General features: G+C 48.7%; 2 protein-coding genes across 3 annotated transcripts; both read right to left on the bottom strand.

Annotated features, from left to right (window-relative positions):
• Positions 1–30: 30 nt before the first annotated feature.
• On the bottom strand, positions 31–11,950 carry LOC307083446 (inter-alpha-trypsin inhibitor heavy chain H3-like). Its single transcript, XM_079747333.1, has 23 exons — positions 11,827–11,950; positions 11,461–11,490; positions 11,323–11,346; positions 11,018–11,175; positions 10,573–10,677; positions 10,255–10,417; positions 10,009–10,119; positions 9,787–9,915; positions 9,572–9,688; positions 9,144–9,312; positions 8,930–9,055; positions 8,589–8,770; positions 3,470–3,655; positions 3,235–3,374; positions 2,952–3,112; positions 2,803–2,829; positions 2,613–2,690; positions 2,329–2,442; positions 1,976–2,177; positions 1,663–1,835; positions 1,100–1,211; positions 242–982; positions 31–143 (listed from the first exon to the last, which is right to left on the bottom strand). The coding sequence occupies exons 1-22, from the start codon at positions 11,941–11,943 to the stop codon at positions 844–846; spliced, it is 2,763 nt and encodes a 920-aa protein (XP_079603459.1). The 5' UTR covers positions 11,944–11,950; the 3' UTR covers positions 31–143; positions 242–843.
• A 2,149-nt stretch (positions 11,951–14,099) lies between these two features.
• On the bottom strand, positions 14,100–25,973 carry LOC307083982 (inter-alpha-trypsin inhibitor heavy chain H3-like). Of its 2 annotated transcripts, XR_013812292.1 has the most exons (23): positions 25,850–25,973; positions 25,484–25,513; positions 25,346–25,369; positions 25,041–25,198; positions 24,596–24,700; positions 24,278–24,440; positions 24,032–24,142; positions 23,810–23,938; positions 23,595–23,711; positions 23,213–23,381; positions 22,999–23,124; positions 22,658–22,839; positions 17,539–17,724; positions 17,304–17,443; positions 17,021–17,181; positions 16,872–16,898; positions 16,682–16,759; positions 16,398–16,511; positions 16,045–16,246; positions 15,732–15,904; positions 15,169–15,280; positions 14,311–15,051; positions 14,100–14,212 (listed from the first exon to the last, which is right to left on the bottom strand). XR_013812292.1 is itself a non-coding variant. In XM_079748073.1 (22 exons), exons 1-22 carry the CDS (start codon positions 25,964–25,966, stop codon positions 14,913–14,915), a joined length of 2,763 nt encoding a protein of 920 aa, XP_079604199.1. In that variant the 5' UTR covers positions 25,967–25,973; the 3' UTR covers positions 14,256–14,912. The 2 variants fall into 2 exon arrangements, 1 of the variants encoding a protein (XP_079604199.1); XM_079748073.1 differs by lacking the exon at positions 14,100–14,212 and having other exon boundaries at positions 14,256–15,051.
• Positions 25,974–27,839: the final 1,866 nt, after the last annotated feature.

The following is a 27,839-nucleotide window of genomic DNA, read 5'->3' as shown; positions in this document are numbered from 1 at the left end:
GAGCAGAACACAGAGACAGGACTTGAGTTTGAGTAATGAAAAGGTTTATTTGGATCAGACCAGGGGTGGGACAGGTTGGAGCCTGGGAGCTTCAGGCTGGAGGGAGTGAAGCAGGGAGGCTGGAGGTGCTGATCCACCAAACACTGAGGCAAAAGGAAACAAAGGTTAGATACGAGATTTCAACAGAAAAATATCGACTAGTAAGTGTTAGAAAAAACTGGAGACAGGTACGAATATCTACCACTGAAGGTCGAAGTACGATCTGGCGATGACTGCAGGCTAACCAGGTGTATTTGAACGACAACCTGAAGCACGCCAGGTGTGAAAAGTTGAGGGGTGGCAGGCACAGCACAGAGACAGACAGGGGTTGTGGCAACACACAGCACAACAGATGTGGCTATGACAACAAGCAGCCAAGAAAAACTCAATGATTCCTTTTATAATGATCCATTCATATTTGGATTGAAATGCAAATTAAAAAGCACATTTTTAAAACAAATATTCGATAAACTACCTCAAAGGATTATTTATGATAAAAATGTGTCAGTCGGCAAATCGATTCCTTAACTAATCTATGTAGAGCTTGAAAATAAAAACTGCCAGGTGTCTGTCTGGTCATTCACAAAACTCAAAGGATCTCTACGGTGCTGAAATGCTTGATTTGATCTAATATTTATTGTAGTACTGTGATCAATCAAGGGTTTCTTTATTAATTTGATAGCATCGGAACTTCATTAAGGGTCTCATACACTATTACACTTACATATTATTAGTACGACACTGAAAAGGTGTGGTGAAAGAGCCACACTGTGCCGCAGTATTGATGAGCTTGTCTGCTACTTGTCAAACTGTCTTAAAGAGGCCTGATACGATGTAATCTTCAGCACTGCCATCAATGAGCCCTGTCCCATTACTGTGGATGAACCAGCATGGGACATTTTTTCCTCTCTTCAAATCCTTCCTGAAGTCCCGTTGCCAACCTCTGGAGACCAAGAGAGAGGTCACAAGGTGGTTTTAAAAGTCAGAAATCATTTTTTCTCCAAATTTCCGATCTAGATGTTCACTGTTCTGTGTAACACATGTAAGGTAGCAGGTGTACCTGGTCACATTGAGCTGATGTCCTTTGACATACATAGTGGCGTCTGGTTTCTCAGGAACCTCTCCTGGACGTAGATCTCCAACTTCAAACCCAATCCCATGGTAGAACTGACCTGCAGAATTTACCACCATTGAAAAGACTCTTATATTGATTCCCTTACAATCAGCTTTTATCTTACTTTCGGTTTCATTTCCATGTTATTATAGCCTATTTACTAGGTGTGAGTGTGACTATCCATTACAAGCTGTTTCCAAATCTGCCGTGCCCTCTGACTTTGTGACACCTCAAGTGGGAGTGTCCACCTAGATGTATAATGGATAGATCAGTTCACCAGCCTACCCATTGGACTGTAGCAACTGGTAGGCTTATCTATCCATCATTAAATAGTGCCAAAATAGATCCCTTTAAGAAAATCTCAATCTTTCTGCTATTCTTCACTTACAATAAAAACAGTTTCAATAGTTTTTTGTTCTACATGTTCTTAGTTTCATTAGTAAATTACTATCAATAAACACCAAGTCTTGGACACTACTTCCTGCTATGATTCCCTGTTGTTTCATTACCTAGCAGACCATGGACGGATGGAGAGAGAAGGTGGCCGTCCAGAGTGTAGAATCCCAGGTAGTCCTGGTGGTAGGGGTGCATCTTCCACACTTTGTGGAGCAGGATCACAAACTTTACAGAATCTCTTAAAGTTACCTTGACGCTCCGGTCCTTGGTCAAAAGCAGATCCACACTGGGGTTAGGAAAGAAAGTGGAGATGGAGTGGATGGTGTAATCAGAATGACTTGGTAGGAAGACAAAGTAAAAAAGCAAAGAGAGGAAGTCAAGCCGTAACATTGTCATAAACATCCGTTGGATTCTAGGTGTTTCAACCTGGGTCCTTTTAGGGAAGCTTGGTCTGACCACAGCAGCTTGACCTTTTGTCCATCCTGGGACAGAGTGATGTACTCTGTGGTCACCTCCAGCCTCACCCCCAGGGCCTGATGGACAACACCAAGGCGGCCAAAGTAGGTGTTGACTTTACCATCAGGGGCAACCATCTTATCCCCAATGGTTTGACCATTGACCAAAAGTCCTGAAGAAGCAACATGTGATTAAAGGATCAATTTCCTATAGGATACTGATAAGATAATAGATTTCTTTTAGTAATCATTAAAACGGCCAAGAGGTTGGAATTTCATTTTATGAACAGCACAAGTGTGCCGTGTGGACTGAAGCAGGCTCACCTATGGAGGGGTCTTTGACCAGGTTAAAGATGGTTCCAGGTGAGTCATTGATGTTGAAGCACAGAGCGTCCTCTCTCTCTGGCAGTTCGATTATGAAATGAGGATCTCCATCCACTGAACAAAAAGTATAATGCCAAGGCGGAAGCAACAATTGGAAGAAATAGATATATGGACTTGGTTGCGTCAAATAAAGTCATTCTGGAGAATAAGCTGTCCCACTACATTTCAAGCTAAAACCATATACAATGATCAATGGCCAGATTTTATGAATATAGAATACGTACCAAGGTATGTAGGACTATGAGCAATAGGATGCCTCCAGTGGCTTCCAGATTGAGGGGCTGAGTGTAGATATCCTGAACCTACACCGCATGACCAACAACAAATACACAGTGAGAAGCAATGTATCTCCAAGGCCTGCGCTCTCAGAGCTACTATAGGGGAATTCAAATACAAACCCGGTTCAAATCCTACCCTGTTTGTCAGCCTGCTGCCGTTGTTCTGTGGAAATAAGCGGGAATAATTCAACAGAGATACATGTAGGACCTCAATAACGACACAATGTCAGTATGTTGGTGTACAACTCCGTTGAGTCCTCCTTCCTGCCTCTCCAGCTGTCCTACCCTCAGTCAGCTTGTCCGCTATGAGGGGCCCGCTGGGACCATCCTCGGTCTCTGGCTTGGTGACCACCATGGAGGTGAGGGGGGTGACGAAGCTGTACTTCAGGGACATCTCCAGGGCTTTGTCCGTGGCGTTGCTCTTCTCCTCTGCTGGCCCACTCTTACTAGTTAATGGAAACAACACAAAGAATTCAGACAGTCTTGCACCTAGGTTGAGAATGTATACCCAGAGCAATGAGGTTTTGGAAATCCATTCCAACAATATCTGGCTTCCATCCGCTCAAACCTGGTGTCCAGTAGTTGTTGGATGGTGAGGTAGGCCCACAGGCGCTCAGTGAAATCCCCAAAGATGTATTCCTTCTCTGGGTAGATCACGTCCCAGTCGGTGACACTAGCCTGGCCCTGCACCTGGAAGTCCTGCTCAAACTACGTTGAGCAAGAAGCCAAAAGAGTTCAAACCAAACTGAACTGTGCACCTCTTATGCCCTAAGATACCACTGTATCACATGTCCTTCACCCACCCCATTGGCAAACACTTCCACCAGGAAGTTGTCCATGTCGTTTTCAGACAGCCGCCCGGCCACCACGATCTCTGAGCCATTGAACAACTGACTGAAGTGATGAGGGGTTAAGGAATCCACCGCGTTGTCAGGGTAACGCAGGTCCACTGCTGACAACAGCGGGCTAGCCACCTCATCGTAGAAACCCTGCAACACATTCATACACATATCCAGTGGTCCCATACATGGAAATGGGCTGTTTGAAAAAATTGTCACCTCTAGGCATCATAGCTGTTGTTTGGCCGGGGGCATCCTAGGCTAAAGCCCTAATGGTTTTATGATTAGCCCTGGATCTCAATTGGGATATTTTTTATTATTATCAAAAATATGATTGTGGGGGGACGTGCGACGTCTGGCCTGCAGGGGGAGTATGGACAGGTTGGGAGCGCACGGGATTGGCCGGGGGGGATTGAACCTGGTGGTGAGCAGGTGTCTGCACTCAGGTCAATCAGGGAGGCTGTACTTATGTGCCTGCTTTCTGTTATAGTGAAGCGGAGACCCAGGAGCGAACGGACCAGGGAGGTCCGGAGCGAGCGAGCGAGTGACACTGACAGAGATCCACCGCGAGACGGCTAAATGGACCCTTTTGTTACATTTTTGATATTTCTGTTCCGCCTGAAAAGCGAATAAACCGATCTCCTGCGGAGAGAACGACAACCCCGCCTGCTCTCATTCCTCGAACCTGCTACACTGGAGCCCAAAGCGGGGCCCGAGAGCAGATAAATGGACCAGTCCCCGTTGGGAAATGTACTCGGGCACCTGGCCCAGATGGCCGAGAGGCAAGGCCAGCTCCACCAGGCACAGAACGAGGTGCTCACGGAGCTGGCCCAGTCCTTTGCCGCCGATCGGGCCATGCTCCATGAGCTCCTCGCCTCCGGCGGACGCGGCGGAGGACCCCGAGGGCCGGGACCCGCAGCCCAGATTCACGTCCCGAAGATGGGGGAGGCCGACGACGCGGAAGCCTTCCTTGAGACCTTCCAGGGGGTGGCCGAGGTCTCGGGGTGGCCTCGACCGGAGTGGGCGCACCGGCTCCTACCGCTCCTGACTGGAGAGGCGCAGCTCGCGGCCCACAGCCTGCCGGCCGGGGCCCAGCAGGACTACGATGCGATCACCAGGGCCATCCGGGACCGGCTGGGTCTCTACCCCGAGGAACATCGGCGGCGGTTCCGGGCGCTGGCCTTCAGCGAGGGGGACCGACCCTTCGCCTTCGCCCAGCAGCTGAGGGACCAGGCCAGGAGGTGGCTGGTCCCAGACCGGAACACAGCGGAGGACGTGGTCGAGCAGGTGGTCATGGAAAGATTCGTGGAGGGGCTGCCGGCTCGGACCTCCGCCTGGGTCCGGTACCATCGGCCCGAGAGCCTCGCTGCTGCGGTCGTCCTGGCGGAGAGCCACCTGCAGCCACCACCGGCGAGCCAGCGACCGCCGACACCGGGCCCACGTACCGGGGCGGCTGCCCCACGGCGGGAGAGGCCAACCCCGGTGCCGAGGGCGAGATGGGGGGGGGCGGTCCAGAGCGGGCACATGAGTCGCCTTCCACCCCCCTTCCACAGACGGGCGCTCAGGCGGCAGGGGAGGGGTGTGGGCGGCTTGGCCACTTCCGGCGGGCGCTGTTGGACTCGGGCTGCATGCAGACCATGATCCACCAGCGCCTGGTGCGGTCCGAGGCATTGTTGGAGGCGTCGAGCGTTTCGGTGAGGTGTGTACACGGGGATGTGCACGAGTATCCTTTGGTCCCCATCGAAATTCGTTGTGGGGGTAGAAAATATAGGGTGAAGGCGGCGGTTAGTTCGAGCCTCTCGCATCCCCTGATTCTTGGGTTGGATTGGGCGGGGTTCCCACAGGCAGTTAGGGGGACTACGGGGATGTGGACACGACAGGCATGGACATTATCGGGCCATTAGAACGTTCCGCACAAGGGTATCGATTTGTGTTAGTCCTGATCGACTACGCAACCCGATACCCGGAAGCAATTCCGTTGCGCAACATCTCCGCGAAGAGTGTTGCGCAGGCGTTGTTTCATGTCGTATCGCGGGTGGGAGTCCCGAAAGAGATTCTCACTGACCAGGGCACCAATTTCATGTCACGCACGATTAGAGAACTTTACGGGTTGTTGAAGGTCAAGGCCGTTCGCACAAGCGTCTATCACCCAGCCACGGACGGCTTGTGTGAGAGGTTTAACCGGACGTTAAAGTCCATGATCCGCAAGTTCGTACATGAAGATGCTCGAAATTGGCATCAATGGCTAGACCCTCTGTTGTTTGCAGTGCGGGAAGTGCCCCAGGCTTCCACGGGTTTTTCCCCATTTGAGTTACTCTATGGGCGCAAGCCCAGGGGCGTCCTGGACCTCATTAAAGAAAACTGGGAGGAGGGGTCCAGTGACAGCAAAAACGAAATCCAGTACGTCATGGACCTGCGTGCAAAGCTTCACTCACTAGGGGTATTGTCACGTGAGCATTTGCACCGCGCCCAGGAGAGTCAGAGACGCCTGTACGACAGAGGGACTAGATTACGCGATCTCACCCCGGGGGACAAGGTCCTGGTACTGCTGCCCACCTCTAACACCAAATTACTCGCGAAGTGGCAAGGGCCCTTCGTGGTCACGCGGCGAGTCGGGGACGTGGATTACGAGGTAGCGCGTTCGGACAGGGGCGAAAACAAACAGGTGTACCACATCAACCTCCGGAAGAGGTGGAACGACGTGGTCCCTGTCGCGTTTGCGTCGACACTGCCGGAGGGAGAAGAGCTCGGGCCGGAAGTCCCGGGCCCAGGTCCCACCCCTCCGGTAGGTCGGGGCGAGGACCTCTCGCGGAGTCAGGCGCGGGACGTTGCCGGCCTGCAACTCCAGTTCGCTGACGTCATTTCACCCCTGCCCGGTCGCATCCCGCTAATTACTCACGACATCGAGACGCAGCCCGGGTTAACGGTGCGGACACGCCCCTATAGGCTGCCCGTCCACAAACAAGATGTGGTACGGCGCGAATTAGCAACCATGTTAGAGTTGGGCGTGGTCCAGGAGTCCCACAGGGACTGGTGCAGTCCCGTCGTGCTTGTGGGGAAGCCGGACGGGTCGGGCCGATTCTGTGTGGACTATCGTAGGGTGAACGCGGTCTCAAAGTTCGACGCCTACCCAATGCCTCGGATCGACAAGCTCGTGGACCGGCTTGGCATGGCCACCTATTATACGACTCTGGACTGCACGAAGGGCTACTGGCAGATGCCGCTATCTCCAGCAGCCCGGGAAAAAACGGCGTTCTCCACTCCGCTCGGTTTATACCAGTTCAAGGTGCTTCCGTTTGGGTTGTTCAGGGCCCCGGCCACGTTTCAGCGACTGATTGACCGGGTGTTACGGCCACGCCGCGTATGCTGCTGCCTACATTGATGACGTGGTCATCTATAGTGGAACGTGGGAGCAGCATGTGCGGCAGGTGGCGGCCGTCCTTCAGTCGCTGAGACGAGCGGGGCTCACGGCCAACCCGAAGAAGTGCGTGATCGGGCGGAGGGAGATCCAGTATCTGGGGTACCACCTGGGGGGGGGGGAGGTCCGGCCACAGGTCGCTAAGACCACGGCGGTGGCCGCCTCCGCTCGGCCCAGAACCAAGAAGGAGGTGAGGCGGTTCTTGGGGCTGGCAGGGTACTACCGGCAGTTCGTGCCGCACTTCTCGGACCTGGCCAGCCCCTTGACCGACCTCACCCGTAAGAGGGCCCCAGATACAGTCCAGTGGTCGGAGCCATGCCAGGTGTCGTTTGAGGCTATTAAAACAGCCCTCTGTGGAGAGTCGGTCCTATGCGCCCCTAACTTTGATCTCCCTTTCTCCCTGCAGACGGACGCGTCGGATAGGGGGCTGGGCGCGGTCCTGACCCAGCAGGTGGAGGGGGTCGACCGCCCGGTGCTGTACCTGAGCCGGAAACTATCGGACCGGGAGGGTCGGTACAGCACGGTGGAGAAGGAGCGTCTCGCCATCCGGTGGGCGGTCGGCGCCCTTCGCTACTACCTGTTGGGGCGCGCATTCACCCTCTACTCCGACCACGCCCCCCTCCAGTGGCTCCACCGCATGAAGGACGCCAACGCGAGGATCACCCGGTGGTACCTCGCGTTGCAGCCCTTTAACTTTCGGGTCGTGCACAGGCCTGGGGCACAAATGGCCGTGGCAGACTTCCTCTACCGCTCCGGGGGGGGGAGTGAGTCGGCGGCCGGATGTGACCCCGGCCGGTGTCGGGCGGTGGGGGCGTGTGGGGGGACGTGCGACGTCTGGCCTGCAGGGGGAGTATGGACAGGTTGGGAGCGCACGGGATTGGCCGGGGGGGATTGAACCTGGTGGTGAGCAGGTGTCTGCACTCAGGTCAATCAGGGAGGCTGTACTTATGTGCCTGTTTTCTGTTATAGTGAAGCAGAGACCCAGGAGCGAACGGACCAGGGAGGTCCGGAGCGAGCGAGTGACACTGACAGAGATCCACCGCGAGACGGCTAAATGGACCCTTTTGTTACATTTTTGATATTTCTGTTCCGCCTGAAAAGCGAATAAACCGATCTCCTGCGGAGAGAACGACAACCCCGCCTGCTCTCATTCCTCGAACCTGCTACAATGATTGATATGATATTTTCCAGGATCTATTCATCTTTCATTCCAATCATGCATTAGAGAACCTCAAAAGGCCAGGATCGGTTCCTCTGTGTGTCTTTCTAGCATCAAATCTACTTCCCACTACTCGGCATCCATGCAATTTATGTGCGGAGCAGAGAGAGAATGGGAGTGTACTAAACATGAACTGTGTTTCGTATTCCAATAAACATGAACATATTTAACAATTTTTCTCTAGTCTGATACTGTGTAGAATGTCATTACATGTTTAGTGATATGTTCTGATATATTCTGCTTATACTCAATATTACTAAAAATATACTTATATTTATTCAATCACAATTCATAATTAATCTGGAAAGTAAACAAGTGTTTGACGCACACATTGAGTGTACTATGAATAAGGTGTCAGAGTACACAGTTACAAAGTTTACAAAATAAAGGCATTAACGTCCAGAGTCCTCAAATCCTAACAACGCCACTGATTAGCATAACTTCACCTGCAGCTGAAGGGTAGCGTCGGAGGCTTCGTAGATCCTGCGGGCCACGCCATTGTTCTGTTTGGCCATCACGTCCAGGAAGGAGTAATCCACATTATCCCCAAAGCCCAGGCAGAACAGAGTCATATTACCACTGATGGCTTCGCACACGTTCTGCTGTATCTTTTGAAGGTTACTTTCACCTACACAATCACAGACATTAAAGAAGACAGCTCAATCATGACCCAATGTGGTGGAACAGGATGTAGGTATATCCATGAAGAGAGACCACATATGAGACATATGACATATCACTTCAAACCTTTCATCACAAATGTATTTTGATATCTCTGTACACTCACCCTCATTTGGCATTCCATCGGTTAGTAAAATGATCATGTCCACACTTCTCTCTGGGAGCTTCTTGTTCCTTCTGTCATCTTGCAGCATTTTGATGGCCATCATTACGGCATCATTGATGTTAGTGCCTGAAAAATGAATTGATTTAGATTAATCTTTGGTAGGGTTAGTTGTTGTTGGGAAGTTTGATATCTAGCCAAGTAGAAGCTAACCTACTTCCTCTAGAATTTAATTGGCGGACAAATTGAATGGCTTTATCCAAGTTTTCCTTTGTTGCTTTGGTAAGGGATTCTTTCCAGGGATCAATAGAGTGATCAAATAAGATGATACCAAAGTAGTCCTCTGGATGGAGGTCTGAGAGAATTGATTCCATTGCCACGCGGGTCTTTGGAGGCAAGAATACAAGAAGGCTGGTAGTTAGTATGTGAATGCAATAAAATGCATGTTATTTTTTCTACATCACTGTCCATGCAACACACACACATACCCACACACACATGCACACACACACACACACACACACACACACACACACACACACACACACACACACACACACACACACACACACACACACACACACACACACACACACACACACACACACACACACACACACACACACACACACACACACACAGTACCTGGAACATCTTCATGCCTGACATTGAACCACTCCTGTCAATCACGAACACCACATTTTTTGGGACACGGGGAAGATCCGGAGGAGCAAAGAAATGCACAAAGTATCCGTTCACGATCTGGAGGTAGAAATATAAAAGTGGAATTGATCAGTTTAAACGGGTCAATTGCTCCACTAAAGTCAGCATTTGTTTTCATATATTTGTTGACAGCAGACCTGAATGTCTCCTAGGCTTGACGCTCGTTTCACGTCATACTTGATGATGAAATCCCCATTGATCAGAGACCCATCACACTCTGGACACTTCCTCTGCTGATCCAGCGTGGGCGAGAAGGAGATGTGTGCCTGAAAGAGGGATGCATGGGCTTCAACTTCAAATGACCACAAAATGTAGTCGGCCATGTAATTCACTTCCTGCTGATAGATATCAAACTGGACCTTGTTGTCTGTGACTGTTTTCTCCACCAGGGGGAGAAGTTCATTGGAAAGGAAGGTTGCATGGGCATCCACAAAGGCAATGCCCTGGGGCTCATAGATATCAGCCACAATCTGCACACACACACACACAGACACACGCACACGCACACGCACACGCACACACACACACACACACAAATATATTTTGTATAAATATGTACATTTACTGAGTCCACGAAACTTAGGGGATTGTGAACTTGGATTCACCTGAAAGTTCTGGACCAGCTGTTTGGGGTTTATTCGGGTCAGGATCTCATACTTGCCAAATTTCCTCTGAAGAAGCTCCTCATAGGTCAAGATGAAGGTCACATTGCTCTTGGCTGCAATGTTGACGGACACAGAGAACTTCTCCATTTTCCTTCCAGAAGCTCTGTAAAATCATGCCAATTAGCCCAAATGAGTGATATCAAACAGTAAAATGCACTTTAGTTTCCATATGAAACAGGAAAATATGTGAACTTAATGAGTTTCTTTAAACACAAAGTGACATGATTCGAGTTAAATGCCTGTTCGATCTCCACCTACTTGACCAGTCCAGCTGTCTGTCCACTTGAAACAGCCTTCTCATACTGTTTCTTGGCTTTCTCCTTTTCATTCACAACCCCAACATAGATCTGACCCTCAATCTCCCTGTGACCAGAAGAGGCAGTTGAAACGTGAAAAAAGGATTTAGAAAATGCTTTTATTGCTGTTACAATGTGTCGATGGAATCGTATCTTTCACTTGAGCCTCTTCCAAACAAAGGAATCAAGCAAGAGTTGTGCTGTAAGTGTTGTACATTGGATCCAAAGAATGTGCAATAAGAAGCGTTATATATTGATGAATTGAACAGTTAGCCAACAACAGACTGAATGTTGAAACAGGCATAATGTCTATTGACTGGCTGGTTTAAAGAAGACCTCATGTGCTTTTTTTTAGGAGGCGAAAAGCTTTCAGTGTTTTGAAAGGTGAGGTCTGGTGGAAGACTCACATGCTGAAGTTGGTGATGAAGGCCGTCTTGGGCAGGTCCACCTCGAAGAATATTTCCTGGGAGGAGTTGGCTTTGTTCAAAGCAGTGGAGGTCATGACTGTGTGAGCGAACCGAGACGCCACCGTACAGTGTACCAAGACACTGAGCACCTCCACCATCTGACCAGAGTGGGCGAAAAAAACCATATATTGATAACAAATGAGACTCCTAGACATGCCTTTAGCACTAGAAATGCAAAACAACAACAAAAAGTGGATCACTAATCGTCATGAATATCAAAATGTATCCCAGAAGTCTTCCCTTACCTTTGCATCGTCTACACTCCTTTTCTGTAACAAAAGTGAAAAAGTTAATATTTTTAGCCTGCAGGTCCAGGCTTCTGGGTGATCCAAAACAATCAGGGCACGTAGAAAAAAAGGAAAAATGGAAATAGCTGAAAATACCTGAATGGACCTGATGGCTCCATCTGTCTCCTGAAATGTAGTCAAATGATAAACATATTATGCTATGTTGACATAACATACCAAGAGAATAAATATCAAATATCCAAACGTGAACCAGAATGGCATTTGGAGAAGCAGGTCCTCATACAAATCAGGAATAAAACGACGCAGAATAACTACAACTAAACTACATGCAGGTAGCAGAACAACTAAAGAAACAACTTAACTAAACAGGTAGCAGAAAAGAAAATTACAGTAAAAACCGATGAACCAACAAAAGCAGGGCAAGTGGAGCATTGGACTTTGATGTCATTTTCAAATGGACTTATAATATAATAATATGAAAGACAATATGAGTAAGTTCACCTTCGTCGTAGCATCATAGCGAGAGATCACCAGGGCACCCTGGACCGGCCAAAGTGGCCCGAGGTAGAGAAGGCCCAACAGCAGCAGCAGAACAGTATTCAGCAGCACCTCAGACATGACTGAATGTCCTCTTAGCACTGACTCAGTCCAATATGTAGACAGGACCCTGCCCAGTAGGAGCAACAAACACACTTTTGTGCCTTGCTCAAAAAAATGTGGACCAACCCCCTTGGCCCAAAAAGTAGAGCAACATGCAACTTTGGGTTGGATTTTAGTGCATCGCATCCATCTCACGCTTTACCATGTTTATCTGTTTGTTTTTGTATTAATCAGTACCATACCCTTAATAACCAGTAGCGTAATTACTAGAAGCCCTCCAAAGCCAGTAGAATGAATTAAAATATTTTATATTAGTAGTGTGTACTTGGAGGAGAAACTAAATTATCTCAAAGAGATTTCAGAAAAGTAAAGACTTTTGGACATTTTTGTCATTTTCCTTCATTCAACATTTTCATATTTTGGAAAATGTGTTATATTTAGCTTAGACAACCAGCCTTTGTCTGACGCAAACAGTTAAAAATATAGGACTACAGAGTCATAGACGTTTAAGGTTAAATAAATGTAACAGATACATTTACAACAGATGTACACAATAAACAAACACCTAGCTGCACACACTAGTTCACAGTATTCACATTTTTTATATTCTTTTTGATTATTAGTCCTTGTTTTTATTTTCTTTTTTTTTTTGCCTTTTATTCAGCAGCTGTTGCTCTGCTAATATTACCTCATAATACCCATTTTTTACCCCTATGATTCCCCTGCTGAAGTCCCAATATTTGATTTTAAGTCCAAAAGTCAATGAACTTGTTTGATAGCCGAGAAATGAACCTAGTCATCTCTACTGGAGTGATATGCCCTTGCGCCAGACCTGGGGGTAGTGAGAGACGAGGGACTGGGGTTGTAGGGAAGTCCTCTTGAAGTCCTGTCGAATCTCTGCAGGCTTGTACAGCCGAGTAACAGGCAGGTGAGAGGAAATGGAAGAGCTCAGACTGTCCTGACGATCTCTGTCACTACCTTCACCTCCTCTCAGACTTCAACTCCATTTTGTCACAAACCTGCCTGGACCAAAATCAACTCCTCTGCCTCTGCCACCATACTCCCTCCCCCTATCCACGCCTCTGTTCTTACCCACTTTATTCCTCTCTCCTCCGAAGATGGCCAAAGAATAGTTAGGTCTAACAACGCCACCACCTTCCTGATTGACCGGATCCCCTCCTCTCTCCTCCAGGCCGTCTCCATGCGACATCCTGCCATTCCTCACTACCCTCATCAACTCCTCCCTCACTTCAGGCCTTAGTCCAGCGTCCTTCAAGACTGCTAGAATCAAGCGTACTGGGACCCCTTTGGTTTTCCCTGTATGCTAGATCCTTGGGGTCTGTAATCATGTGGTTTCTCCTATCACTGCTAAGCTGATGACTGTATTAGATATCAGGTATTTGACAAGGATTTAATCATAGGTCATCATTTCCAATTTATGACCATATATTGTGGACACGTGAAAGTAAACATATATCGTAGACATTTGTGTTTACATTGACAGTGATAAACAAATTATTTTGGCTCAGATAGAAACAGATTCTGTAAAACTATAGTCGACAAATAAATTATGTTGTTTAGTCGAATTGCATGTGGTGAGAAGAAAGAAATGTAGCTTAAATGATGTATTTGCGAGTGTATGTGTGTGTGTACGTGCGTGCGTCGAGCGTACGTGTGTGCGTGCGCGCGTGTGCTTGCGTGCATGTGTGTGTGTGTGCATCCCGAAAGGCAGGGGAGAAGCGGGACAGCATGGAGAACGTCTAGCTTGTTAACAGGAGGAGCCGGTCCTCTTTCCTCAATCACAAATGTCAATGATTCCTACATCAAGCTGGATGGCAACAACATGGGAGAGGAGTGCTTAAGACGGGTCAAAAAAGGATAGCTTTCTTTGATGTGGTGACATTGTTATATATTTTTCTTCATGGTCATTTCTTGATGCGATGTCAATGTTAATGTGACAGACTTTTCAAGCTCACGGATAAGGGCTGCACCTGACAATTATTTTCACAGTGGATACATCAAAATTAGAGTATTATTTAGTCTATAAAATGTAATGCATAATAGCAAACGCCATCACAAGTTTCCAGGGACCAGGTGCTTGCTTTATCTGACAAGTGTTAGGGTTCGATAGCTGCTGGACCCAAGAGCAGAACACAGAGACAGGACTTGAGTTGGAGTAATGAAAAGGTTTATTTGGATCAGACCAGGGGTGGGACAGGTTGGAGCCTGGGAGCTTCAGGCTGGAGGGAGTGAAGCAGGGAGGCTGGAGGTGCTGATCCACCAAACACTGAGGCAAAAGGAAACAAAGGTTAGATACGAGATTTCAACAGAAAAATATCGACTAGTAAGTGTTAGAAAAAACTGGAGACAGGTACGAATATCTACCACTGAAGGTCGAAGTACGATCTGGCGATGACTGCAGGCTAACCAGGTGTATTTGAACGACAACCTGAAGCACGCCAGGTGTGAAAAGTTGAGGGGTGGCAGGCACAGCACAGAGACAGACAGGGGTTGTGGCAACACACAGCACAACAGATGTGGCTATGACAACAAGCAGCCAAGAAAAACTCAATGATTCCTTTTATAATGATCCATTCATATTTGGATTGAAATGCAAATTAAAAAGCACATTTTTAAAACAAATATTCGATAAACTACCTCAAAGGATTATTTATGATAAAAATGTGTCAGTCGGCAAATCGATTCCTTAACTAATCTATGTAGAGCTTGAAAATAAAAACTGCCAGGTGTCTGTCTGGTCATTCACAAAACTCAAAGGATCTCTACGGTGCTGAAATGCTTGATTTGATCTAATATTTATTGTAGTACTGTGATCAATCAAGGGTTTCTTTATTAATTTGATAGCATCGGAACTTCATTAAGGGTCTCATACACTATTACACTTACATATTATTATTACGACACTGAAAAGGTGTGGTGAAAGAGCCACACTGTGCCGCAGTATTGATGAGCTTGTCTGCTACTTGTCAAACTGTCTTAAAGAGGCCTGATACGATGTAATCTTCAGCACTGCCATCAATGAGCCCTGTCCCATTACTGTGGATGAACCAGCATGGGACATTTTTTCCTCTCTTCAAATCCTTCCTGAAGTCCCGTTGCCAACCTCTGGAGACCAAGAGAGAGGTCACAAGGTGGTTTTAAAAGTCAGAAATCATTTTTTCTCCAAATTTCCGATCTAGATGTTCACTGTTCTGTGTAACACATGTAAGGTAGCAGGTGTACCTGGTCACATTGAGCTGATGTCCTTTGACATACATAGTGGCGTCTGGTTTCTCAGGAACCTCTCCTGGACGTAGATCTCCAACTTCAAACCCAATCCCATGGTAGAACTGACCTGCAGAATTTACCACCATTGAAAAGACTCTTATATTGATTCCCTTACAATCAGCTTTTATCTTACTTTCGGTTTCATTTCCATGTTATTATAGCCTATTTACTAGGTGTGAGTGTGACTATCCATTACAAGCTGTTTCCAAATCTGCCGTGCCCTTTGACTTTGTGACACCTCAAGTGGGAGTGGCCACCTAGATGTATAATGGATAGATCAGTTCACCAGCCTACCCATTGGACTGTAGCAACTGGTAGGCTTATCTATCCATCATTAAATAGTGCCAAAATAGATCCCTTTAAGAAAATCTCAATCTTTCTGCTATTCTTCACTTACAATAAAAACAGTTTCAATAGTTTTTTGTTCTACATGTTCTTAGTTTCATTAGTAAATTACTATCAATAAACACCAAGTCTTGGACACTACTTCCTGCTATGATTCCCTGTTGTTTCATTACCTAGCAGACCATGGACGGATGGAGAGAGAAGGTGGCCGTCCAGAGTGTAGAATCCCAGGTAGTCCTGGTGGTAGGGGTGCATCTTCCACACTTTGTGGAGCAGGATCACAAACTTTACAGAATCTCTTAAAGTTACCTTGACGCTCCGGTCCTTGGTCAAAAGCAGATCCACACTGGGGTTAGGAAAGAAAGTGGAGATGGAGTGGATGGTGTAATCAGAATGACTTGGTAGGAAGACAAAGTAAAAAAGCAAAGAGAGGAAGTCAAGCCGTAACATTGTCATAAACATCCGTTGGATTCTAGGTGTTTCAACCTGGGTCCTTTTAGGGAAGCTTGGTCTGACCACAGCAGCTTGACCTTTTGTCCATCCTGGGACAGAGTGATGTACTCTGTGGTCACCTCCAGCCTCACCCCCAGGGCCTGATGGACAACACCAAGGCGGCCAAAGTAGGTGTTGACTTTACCATCAGGGGCAACCATCTTATCCCCAATGGTTTGACCATTGACCAAAAGTCCTGAAGAAGCAACATGTGATTAAAGGATCAATTTCCTATAGGATACTGATAAGATAATAGATTTCTTTTAGTAATCATTAAAACGGCCAAGAGGTTGGAATTTCATTTTATGAACAGCACAAGTGTGCCGTGTGGACTGAAGCAGGCTCACCTATGGAGGGGTCTTTGACCAGGTTAAAGATGGTTCCAGGTGAGTCATTGATGTTGAAGCACAGAGCGTCCTCTCTCTCTGGCAGTTCGATTATGAAATGAGGATCTCCATCCACTGAACAAAAAGTATAATGCCAAGGCGGAAGCAACAATTGGAAGAAATAGATATATGGACTTGGTTGCGTCAAATAAAGTCATTCTGGAGAATAAGCTGTCCCACTACATTTCAAGCTAAAACCATATACAATGATCAATGGCCAGATTTTATGAATATAGAATACGTACCAAGGTATGTAGGACTATGAGCAATAGGATGCCTCCAGTGGCTTCCAGATTGAGGGGCTGAGTGTAGATATCCTGAACCTACACCGCATGACCAACAACAAATACACAGTGAGAAGCAATGTATCTCCAAGGCCTGCGCTCTCAGAGCTACTATAGGGGAATTCAAATACAAACCCGGTTCAAATCCTACCCTGTTTGTCAGCCTGCTGCCGTTGTTCTGTGGAAATAAGCGGGAATAATTCAACAGAGATACATGTAGGACCTCAATAACGACACAATGTCAGTATGTTGGTGTACAACTCCGTTGAGTCCTCCTTCCTGCCTCTCCAGCTGTCCTACCCTCAGTCAGCTTGTCCGCTATGAGGGGCCCGCTGGGACCATCCTCGGTCTCTGGCTTGGTGACCACCATGGAGGTGAGGGGGGTGACGAAGCTGTACTTCAGGGACATCTCCAGGGCTTTGTCCGTGGCGTTGCTCTTCTCCTCTGCTGGCCCACTCTTACTAGTTAATGGAAACAACACAAAGAATTCAGACAGTCTTGCACCTAGGTTGAGAATGTATACCCAGAGCAATGAGGTTTTGGAAATCCATTCCAACAATATCTGGCTTCCATCCGCTCAAACCTGGTGTCCAGTAGTTGTTGGATGGTGAGGTAGGCCCACAGGCGCTCAGTGAAATCCCCAAAGATGTATTCCTTCTCTGGGTAGATCACGTCCCAGTCGGTGACACTAGCCTGGCCCTGCACCTGGAAGTCCTGCTCAAACTACGTTGAGCAAGAAGCCAAAAGAGTTCAAACCAAACTGAACTGTGCACCTCTTATGCCCTAAGATACCACTGTATCACATGTCCTTCACCCACCCCATTGGCAAACACTTCCACCAGGAAGTTGTCCATGTCGTTTTCAGACAGCCGCCCGGCCACCACGATCTCTGAGCCATTGAACAACTGACTGAAGTGATGAGGGGTTAAGGAATCCACCGCGTTGTCAGGGTAACGCAGGTCCACTGCTGACAACAGCGGGCTAGCCACCTCATCGTAGAAACCCTGCAACACATTCATACACATATCCAGTGGTCCCATACATGGAAATGGGCTGTTTGAAAAAATTGTCACCTCTAGGCATCATAGCTGTTGTTTGGCCGGGGGCATCCTAGGCTAAAGCCCTAATGGTTTTATGATTAGCCCTGGATCTCAATTGGGATATTTTTTATTATTATCAAAAATATGATTGTGGGGGGACGTGCGACGTCTGGCCTGCAGGGGGAGTATGGACAGGTTGGGAGCGCACGGGATTGGCCGGGGGGGATTGAACCTGGTGGTGAGCAGGTGTCTGCACTCAGGTAAATCAGGGAGGCTGTACTTATGTGCCTGCTTTCTGTTATAGTGAAGCGGAGACCCAGGAGCGAACGGACCAGGGAGGTCCGGAGCGAGCGAGCGAGTGACACTGACAGAGATCCACCGCGAGACGGCTAAATGGACCCTTTTGTTACATTTTTGATATTTCTGTTCCGCCTGAAAAGCGAATAAACCGATCTCCTGCGGAGAGAACGACAACCCCGCCTGCTCTCATTCCTCGAACCTGCTACACTGGAGCCCAAAGCGGGGCCCGAGAGCAGATAAATGGACCAGTCCCCGTTGGGAAATGTACTCGGGCACCTGGCCCAGATGGCCGAGAGGCAAGGCCAGCTCCACCAGGCACAGAACGAGGTGCTCACGGAGCTGGCTCAGTCCTTTGCCGCCGATCGGGCCATGCTCCATGAGCTCCTCGCCTCCGGCGGACGCGGCGGAGGACCCCGAGGGCCGGGACCCGCAGCCCAGATTCACGTCCCGAAGATGGGGGAGGCCGACGACGCGGAAGCCTTCCTTGAGACCTTCCAGGGGGTGGCCGAGGTCTCGGGGTGGCCTCGACCGGAGTGGGCGCACCGGCTCCTACCGCTCCTGACTGGAGAGGCGCAGCTCGCGGCCCACAGCCTGCCGGCCGGGGCCCAGCAGGACTACGATGCGATCACCAGGGCCATCCGGGACCGGCTGGGTCTCTACCCCGAGGAACATCGGCGGCGGTTCCGGGCGCTGGCCTTCAGCGAGGGGGACCGACCCTTCGCCTTCGCCCAGCAGCTGAGGGACCAGGCCAGGAGGTGGCTGGTCCCAGACCGGAACACAGCGGAGGACGTGGTCGAGCAGGTGGTCATGGAAAGATTCGTGGAGGGGCTGCCGGCTCGGACCTCCGCCTGGGTCCGGTACCATCGGCCCGAGAGCCTCGCTGCTGCGGTCGTCCTGGCGGAGAGCCACCTGCAGCCACCACCGGCGAGCCAGCGACCGCCGACACCGGGCCCACGTACCGGGGCGGCTGCCCCACGGCGGGAGAGGCCAACCCCGGTGCCGAGGGCGAGATGGGGGGGGGCGGTCCAGAGCGGGCACATGAGTCGCCTTCCACCCCCCTTCCACAGACGGGCGCTCAGGCGGCAGGGGAGGGGTGTGGGCGGCTTGGCCACTTCCGGCGGGCGCTGTTGGACTCGGGCTGCATGCAGACCATGATCCACCAGCGCCTGGTGCGGTCCGAGGCATTGTTGGAGGCGTCGAGCGTTTCGGTGAGGTGTGTACACGGGGATGTGCACGAGTATCCTTTGGTCCCCATCGAAATTCGTTGTGGGGGTAGAAAATATAGGGTGAAGGCGGCGGTTAGTTCGAGCCTCTCGCATCCCCTGATTCTTGGGTTGGATTGGGCGGGGTTCCCACAGGCAGTTAGGGGGACTACGGGGATGTGGACACGACAGGCATGGACATTATCGGGCCATTAGAACGTTCCGCACAAGGGTATCGATTTGTGTTAGTCCTGATCGACTACGCAACCCGATACCCGGAAGCAATTCCGTTGCGCAACATCTCCGCGAAGAGTGTTGCGCAGGCGTTGTTTCATGTCGTATCGCGGGTGGGAGTCCCGAAAGAGATTCTCACTGACCAGGGCACCAATTTCATGTCACGCACGATTAGAGAACTTTACGGGTTGTTGAAGGTCAAGGCCGTTCGCACAAGCGTCTATCACCCAGCCACGGACGGCTTGTGTGAGAGGTTTAACCGGACGTTAAAGTCCATGATCCGCAAGTTCGTACATGAAGATGCTCGAAATTGGCATCAATGGCTAGACCCTCTGTTGTTTGCAGTGCGGGAAGTGCCCCAGGCTTCCACGGGTTTTTCCCCATTTGAGTTACTCTATGGGCGCAAGCCCAGGGGCGTCCTGGACCTCATTAAAGAAAACTGGGAGGAGGGGTCCAGTGACAGCAAAAACGAAATCCAGTACGTCATGGACCTGCGTGCAAAGCTTCACTCACTAGGGGTATTGTCACGTGAGCATTTGCACCGCGCCCAGGAGAGTCAGAGACGCCTGTACGACAGAGGGACTAGATTACGCGATCTCACCCCGGGGGACAAGGTCCTGGTACTGCTGCCCACCTCTAACACCAAATTACTCGCGAAGTGGCAAGGGCCCTTCGTGGTCACGCGGCGAGTCGGGGACGTGGATTACGAGGTAGCGCGTTCGGACAGGGGCGAAAACAAACAGGTGTACCACATCAACCTCCGGAAGAGGTGGAACGACGTGGTCCCTGTCGCGTTTGCGTCGACACTGCCGGAGGGAGAAGAGCTCGGGCCGGAAGTCCCGGGCCCAGGTCCCACCCCTCCGGTAGGTCGGGGCGAGGACCTCTCGCGGAGTCAGGCGCGGGACGTTGCCGGCCTGCAACTCCAGTTCGCTGACGTCATTTCACCCCTGCCCGGTCGCATCCCGCTAATTACTCACGACATCGAGACGCAGCCCGGGTTAACGGTGCGGACACGCCCCTATAGGCTGCCCGTCCACAAACAAGATGTGGTACGGCGCGAATTAGCAACCATGTTAGAGTTGGGCGTGGTCCAGGAGTCCCACAGGGACTGGTGCAGTCCCGTCGTGCTTGTGGGGAAGCCGGACGGGTCGGGCCGATTCTGTGTGGACTATCGTAGGGTGAACGCGGTCTCAAAGTTCGACGCCTACCCAATGCCTCGGATCGACAAGCTCGTGGACCGGCTTGGCATGGCCACCTATTATACGACTCTGGACTGCACGAAGGGCTACTGGCAGATGCCGCTATCTCCAGCAGCCCGGGAAAAAACGGCGTTCTCCACTCCGCTCGGTTTATACCAGTTCAAGGTGCTTCCGTTTGGGTTGTTCAGGGCCCCGGCCACGTTTCAGCGACTGATTGACCGGGTGTTACGGCCACGCCGCGTATGCTGCTGCCTACATTGATGACGTGGTCATCTATAGTGGAACGTGGGAGCAGCATGTGCGGCAGGTGGCGGCCGTCCTTCAGTCGCTGAGACGAGCGGGGCTCACGGCCAACCCGAAGAAGTGCGTGATCGGGCGGAGGGAGATCCAGTATCTGGGGTACCACCTGGGGGGGGGGGAGGTCCGGCCACAGGTCGCTAAGACCACGGCGGTGGCCGCCTCCGCTCGGCCCAGAACCAAGAAGGAGGTGAGGCGGTTCTTGGGGCTGGCAGGGTACTACCGGCAGTTCGTGCCGCACTTCTCGGACCTGGCCAGCCCCTTGACCGACCTCACCCGTAAGAGGGCCCCAGATACAGTCCAGTGGTCGGAGCCATGCCAGGTGTCGTTTGAGGCTATTAAAACAGCCCTCTGTGGAGAGTCGGTCCTATGCGCCCCTAACTTTGATCTCCCTTTCTCCCTGCAGACGGACGCGTCGGATAGGGGGCTGGGCGCGGTCCTGACCCAGCAGGTGGAGGGAGTCGACCGCCCGGTGCTGTACCTGAGCCGGAAACTATCGGACCGGGAGGGTCGGTACAGCACGGTGGAGAAGGAGCGTCTCGCCATCCGGTGGGCGGTCGGCGCCCTTCGCTACTACCTGTTGGGGCGCGCATTCACCCTCTACTCCGACCACGCCCCCCTCCAGTGGCTCCACCGCATGAAGGACGCCAACGCGAGGATCACCCGGTGGTACCTCGCGTTGCAGCCCTTTAACTTTCGGGTCGTGCACAGGCCTGGGGCACAAATGGCCGTGGCAGACTTCCTCTACCGCTCCGGGGGGGGGAGTGAGTCGGCGGCCGGATGTGACCCCGGCCGGTGTCGGGCGGTGGGGGCGTGTGGGGGGACGTGCGACGTCTGGCCTGCAGGGGGAGTATGGACAGGTTGGGAGCGCACGGGATTGGCCGGGGGGGATTGAACCTGGTGGTGAGCAGGTGTCTGCACTCAGGTCAATCAGGGAGGCTGTACTTATGTGCCTGTTTTCTGTTATAGTGAAGCAGAGACCCAGGAGCGAACGGACCAGGGAGGTCCGGAGCGAGCGAGTGACACTGACAGAGATCCACCGCGAGACGGCTAAATGGACCCTTTTGTTACATTTTTGATATTTCTGTTCCGCCTGAAAAGCGAATAAACCGATCTCCTGCGGAGAGAACGACAACCCCGCCTGCTCTCATTCCTCGAACCTGCTACAATGATTGATATGATATTTTCCAGGATCTATTCATCTTTCATTCCAATCATGCATTAGAGAACCTCAAAAGGCCAGGATCGGTTCCTCTGTGTGTCTTTCTAGCATCAAATCTACTTCCCACTACTCGGCATCCATGCAATTTATGTGCGGAGCAGAGAGAGAATGGGAGTGTACTAAACATGAACTGTGTTTCGTATTCCAATAAACATGAACATATTTAACAATTTTTCTCTAGTCTGATACTGTGTAGAATGTCATTACATGTTTAGTGATATGTTCTGATATATTCTGCTTATACTCAATATTACTAAAAATATACTTATATTTATTCAATCACAATTCATAATTAATCTGGAAAGTAAACAAGTGTTTGACGCACACATTGAGTGTACTATGAATAAGGTGTCAGAGTACACAGTTACAAAGTTTACAAAATAAAGGCATTAACGTCCAGAGTCCTCAAATCCTAACAACGCCACTGATTAGCATAACTTCACCTGCAGCTGAAGGGTAGCGTCGGAGGCTTCGTAGATCCTGCGGGCCACGCCATTGTTCTGTTTGGCCATCACGTCCAGGAAGGAGTAATCCACATTATCCCCAAAGCCCAGGCAGAACAGAGTCATATTACCACTGATGGCTTCGCACACGTTCTGCTGTATCTTTTGAAGGTTACTTTCACCTACACAATCACAGACATTAAAGAAGACAGCTCAATCATGACCCAATGTGGTGGAACAGGATGTAGGTATATCCATGAAGAGAGACCACATATGAGACATATGACATATCACTTCAAACCTTTCATCACAAATGTATTTTGATATCTCTGTACACTCACCCTCATTTGGCATTCCATCGGTTAGTAAAATGATCATGTCCACACTTCTCTCTGGGAGCTTCTTGTTCCTTCTGTCATCTTGCAGCATTTTGATGGCCATCATTACGGCATCATTGATGTTAGTGGCTGAAAAATGAATTGATTTAGATTAATCTTTGGTAGGGTTAGTTGTTGTTGGGAAGTTTGATATCTAGCCAAGTAGAAGCTAACCTACTTCCTCTAGAATTTAATTGGCGGACAAATTGAATGGCTTTATCCAAGTTTTCCTTTGTTGCTTTGGTAAGGGATTCTTTCCAGGGATCAATAGAGTGATCAAATAAGATGATACCAAAGTAGTCCTCTGGATGGAGGTCTGAGAGAATTGATTCCATTGCCACGCGGGTCTTTGGAGGCAAGAATACAAGAAGGCTGGTAGTTAGTATGTGAATGCAATAAAATGCATGTTATTTTTTCTACATCACTGTCCATGCAACACACACACATACCCACACACACATGCACACACACACACACACACACACACACACACACACACACACACACACACACACACACACACACACACACACACACACACACACACACACACACAGTACCTGGAACATCTTCATGCCTGACATTGAACCACTCCTGTCAATCACGAACACCACATTTTTTGGGACACGGGGAAGATCCGGAGGAGCAAAGAAATGCACAAAGTATCCGTTCACGATCTGGAGGTAGAAATATAAAAGTGGAATTGATCAGTTTAAACGGGTCAATTGCTCCACTAAAGTCAGCATTTGTTTTCATATATTTGTTGACAGCAGACCTGAATGTCTCCTAGGCTTGACGCTCGTTTCACGTCATACTTGATGATGAAATCCCCATTGATCAGAGACCCATCACACTCTGGACACTTCCTCTGCTGATCCAGCGTGGGCGAGAAGGAGATGTGTGCCTGAAAGAGGGATGCATGGGCTTCAACTTCAAATGACCACAAAATGTAGTCGGCCATGTAATTCACTTCCTGCTGATAGATATCAAACTGGACCTTGTTGTCTGTGACTGTTTTCTCCACCAGGGGGAGAAGTTCATTGGAAAGGAAGGTTGCATGGGCATCCACAAAGGCAATGCCCTGGGGCTCATAGATATCAGCCACAATCTGCACACACACACACACAGACACACGCACACGCACACGCACACGCACACACACACACACACACAAATATATTTTGTATAAATATGTACATTTACTGAGTCCACGAAACTTAGGGGATTGTGAACTTGGATTCACCTGAAAGTTCTGGACCAGCTGTTTGGGGTTTATTCGGGTCAGGATCTCATACTTGCCAAATTTCCTCTGAAGAAGCTCCTCATAGGTCAAGATGAAGGTCACATTGCTCTTGGCTGCAATGTTGACGGACACAGAGAACTTCTCCATTTTCCTTCCAGAAGCTCTGTAAAATCATGCCAATTAGCCCAAATGAGTGATATCAAACAGTAAAATGCACTTTAGTTTCCATATGAAACAGGAAAATATGTGAACTTTATGAGTTTCTTTAAACACAAAGTGACATGATTCGAGTTAAATGCCTGTTCGATCTCCACCTACTTGACCAGTCCAGCTGTCTGTCCACTTGAAACAGCCTTCTCATACTGTTTCTTGGCTTTCTCCTTTTCATTCACAACCCCAACATAGATCTGACCCTCAATCTCCCTGTGACCAGAAGAGGCAGTTGAAACGTGAAAAAAGGATTTAGAAAATGCTTTTATTGCTGTTACAATGTGTCGATGGAATCGTATCTTTCACTTGAGCCTCTTCCAAACAAAGGAATCAAGCAAGAGTTGTGCTGTAAGTGTTGTACATTGGATCCAAAGAATGTGCAATAAGAAGCGTTATATATTGATGAATTGAACAGTTAGCCAACAACAGACTGAATGTTGAAACAGGCATAATGTCTATTGACTGGCTGGTTTAAAGAAGACCTCATGTGCTTTTTTTTAGGAGGCGAAAAGCTTTCAGTGTTTTGAAAGGTGAGGTCTGGTGGAAGACTCACATGCTGAAGTTGGTGATGAAGGCCGTCTTGGGCAGGTCCACCTCGAAGAATATTTCCTGGGAGGAGTTGGCTTTGTTCAAAGCAGTGGAGGTCATGACTGTGTGAGCGAACCGAGACGCCACCGTACAGTGTACCAAGACACTGAGCACCTCCACCATCTGACCAGAGTGGGCGAAAAAAACCATATATTGATAACAAATGAGACTCCTAGACATGCCTTTAGCACTAGAAATGCAAAACAACAACAAAAAGTGGATCACTAATCGTCATGAATATCAAAATGTATCCCAGAAGTCTTCCCTTACCTTTGCATCGTCTACACTCCTTTTCTGTAACAAAAGTGAAAAAGTTAATATTTTTAGCCTGCAGGTCCAGGCTTCTGGGTGATCCAAAACAATCAGGGCACGTAGAAAAAAAGGAAAAATGGAAATAGCTGAAAATACCTGAATGGACCTGATGGCTCCATCTGTCTCCTGAAATGTAGTCAAATGATAAACATATTATGCTATGTTGACATAACATACCAAGAGAATAAATATCAAATATCCAAACGTGAACCAGAATGGCATTTGGAGAAGCAGGTCCTCATACAAATCAGGAATAAAACGACGCAGAATAACTACAACTAAACTACATGCGGGTAGCAGAACAACTAAAGAAACAACTTAACTAAACAGGTAGCAGAAAAGAAAATTACAGTAAAAACCGATGAACCAACAAAAGCAGGGCAAGTGGAGCATTGGACTTTGATGTCATTTTCAAATGGACTTATAATATAATAATATGAAAGACAATATGAGTAAGTTCACCTTCGTCGTAGCATCATAGCGAGAGATCACCAGGGCACCCTGGACCGGCCAAAGTGGCCCGAGGTAGAGAAGGCCCAACAGCAGCAGCAGAACAGTATTCAGCAGCACCTCAGACATGACTGAATGTCCTCTTAGCACTGACTCAGTCCAATATGTAGACAGGACCCTGCCCAGTAGGAGCAACAAACACACTTTTGTGCCTTGCTCAAAAAAATGTGGACCAACCCCCTTGGCCCAAAAAGTAGAGCAACATGCAACTTTGGGTTGGATTTTAGTGCATCGCATCCATCTCACGCTTTACCATGTTTATCTGTTTGTTTTTGTATTAATCAGTACCATACCCTTAATAACCAGTAGCGTAATTACTAGAAGCCCTCCAAAGCCAGTAGAATGAATTAAAATATTTTATATTAGTAGTGTGTACTTGGAGGAGAAACTAAATTATCTCAAAGAGATTTCAGAAAAGTAAAGACTTTTGGACATTTTTGTCATTTTCCTTCATTCAACATTTTCATATTTTGGAAAATGTGTTATATTTAGCTTAGACAACCAGCCTTTGTCTGACGCAAACAGTTAAAAATATAGGACTACAGAGTCATAGACGTTTAAGGTTAAATAAATGTAACAGATACATTTACAACAGATGTACACAATAAACAAACACCTAGCTGCACACACTAGTTCACAGTATTCACATTTTTTATATTCTTTTTGATTATTAGTCCTTGTTTTTATTTTCTTTTTTTTTTTGCCTTTTATTCAGCAGCTGTTGCTCTGCTAATATTACCTCATAATACCCATTTTTTACCCCTATGATTCCCCTGCTGAAGTCCCAATATTTGATTTTAAGTCCAAAAGTCAATGAACTTGTTTGATAGCCGAGAAATGAACCTAGTCATCTCTACTGGAGTGATATGCCCTTGCGCCAGACCTGGGGGTAGTGAGAGACGAGGGACTGGGGTTGTAGGGAAGTCCTCTTGAAGTCCTGTCGAATCTCTGCAGGCTTGTACAGCCGAGTAACAGGCAGGTGAGAGGAAATGGAAGAGCTCAGACTGTCCTGACGATCTCTGTCACTACCTTCACCTCCTCTCAGACTTCAACTCCATTTTGTCACAAACCTGCCTGGACCAAAATCAACTCCTCTGCCTCTGCCACCATACTCCCTCCCCCTATCCACGCCTCTGTTCTTACCCACTTTATTCCTCTCTCCTCCGAAGATGGCCAAAGAATAGTTAGGTCTAACAACGCCACCACCTTCCTGATTGACCGGATCCCCTCCTCTCTCCTCCAGGCCGTCTCCATGCGACATCCTGCCATTCCTCACTACCCTCATCAACTCCTCCCTCACTTCAGGCCTTAGTCCAGCGTCCTTCAAGACTGCTAGAATCAAGCGTACTGGGACCCCTTTGGTTTTCCCTGTATGCTAGATCCTTGGGGTCTGTAATCATGTGGTTTCTCCTATCACTGCTAAGCTGATGACTGTATTAGATATCAGGTATTTGACAAGGATTTAATCATAGGTCATCATTTCCAATTTATGACCATATATTGTGGACACGTGAAAGTAAACATATATCGTAGACATTTGTGTTTACATTGACAGTGATAAACAAATTATTTTGGCTCAGATAGAAACAGATTCTGTAAAACTATAGTCGACAAATAAATTATGTTGTTTAGTCGAATTGCATGTGGTGAGAAGAAAGAAATGTAGCTTAAATGATGTATTTGCGAGTGTATGTGTGTGTGTACGTGCGTGCGTCGAGCGTACGTGTGTGCGTGCGCGCGTGTGCTTGCGTGCATGTGTGTGTGTGTGCATCCCGAAAGGCAGGGGAGAAGCGGGACAGCATGGAGAACGTCTAGCTTGTTAACAGGAGGAGCCGGTCCTCTTTCCTCAATCACAAATGTCAATGATTCCTACATCAAGCTGGATGGCAACAACATGGGAGAGGAGTGCTTAAGACGGGTCAAAAAAGGATAGCTTTCTTTG

This window comes from Pollachius pollachius (genome assembly GCF_949987615.1).
Source record: "Pollachius pollachius genome assembly, chromosome: 12".
Lineage (NCBI taxonomy): Eukaryota > Metazoa > Chordata > Actinopteri > Gadiformes > Gadidae > Pollachius > Pollachius pollachius.
Note: the sequence above shows the minus strand (reverse complement) of the source record. Positions and strands in the feature narration are given on the sequence as shown.

Excerpts from the sequence above, each read along its gene's own strand:
- LOC307083446 (XM_079747333.1), bottom strand. The coding sequence starts at position 11,943 with ATGTCTGAGGTGCTGCTGAATACTGTTCTGCTGCTGCTGTTGGGCCTT. Across the intron at positions 10,678-11,017 it reads TTCATCACCAACTTCAGCAT|GGAGATTGAGGGTCAGATCT; the intron begins GTGAGTCTTCCA and ends TTCTGGTCACAG. Across the intron at positions 2,830-2,951 it reads AGCGGACAAGCTGACTGAGG|AACAACGGCAGCAGGCTGAC; the intron begins GTAGGACAGCTG and ends TTATTTCCACAG.
- LOC307083982 (XM_079748073.1), bottom strand. The coding sequence starts at position 25,966 with ATGTCTGAGGTGCTGCTGAATACTGTTCTGCTGCTGCTGTTGGGCCTT. Across the intron at positions 16,760-16,871 it reads GCAGCAGGCTGACAAACAGG|GTTCAGGATATCTACACTCA; the intron begins GTAGGATTTGAA and ends CATGCGGTGTAG. Across the intron at positions 16,512-16,681 it reads TCATAGTCCTACATACCTTG|TGGATGGAGATCCTCATTTC; the intron begins GTACGTATTCTA and ends CTTTTTGTTCAG.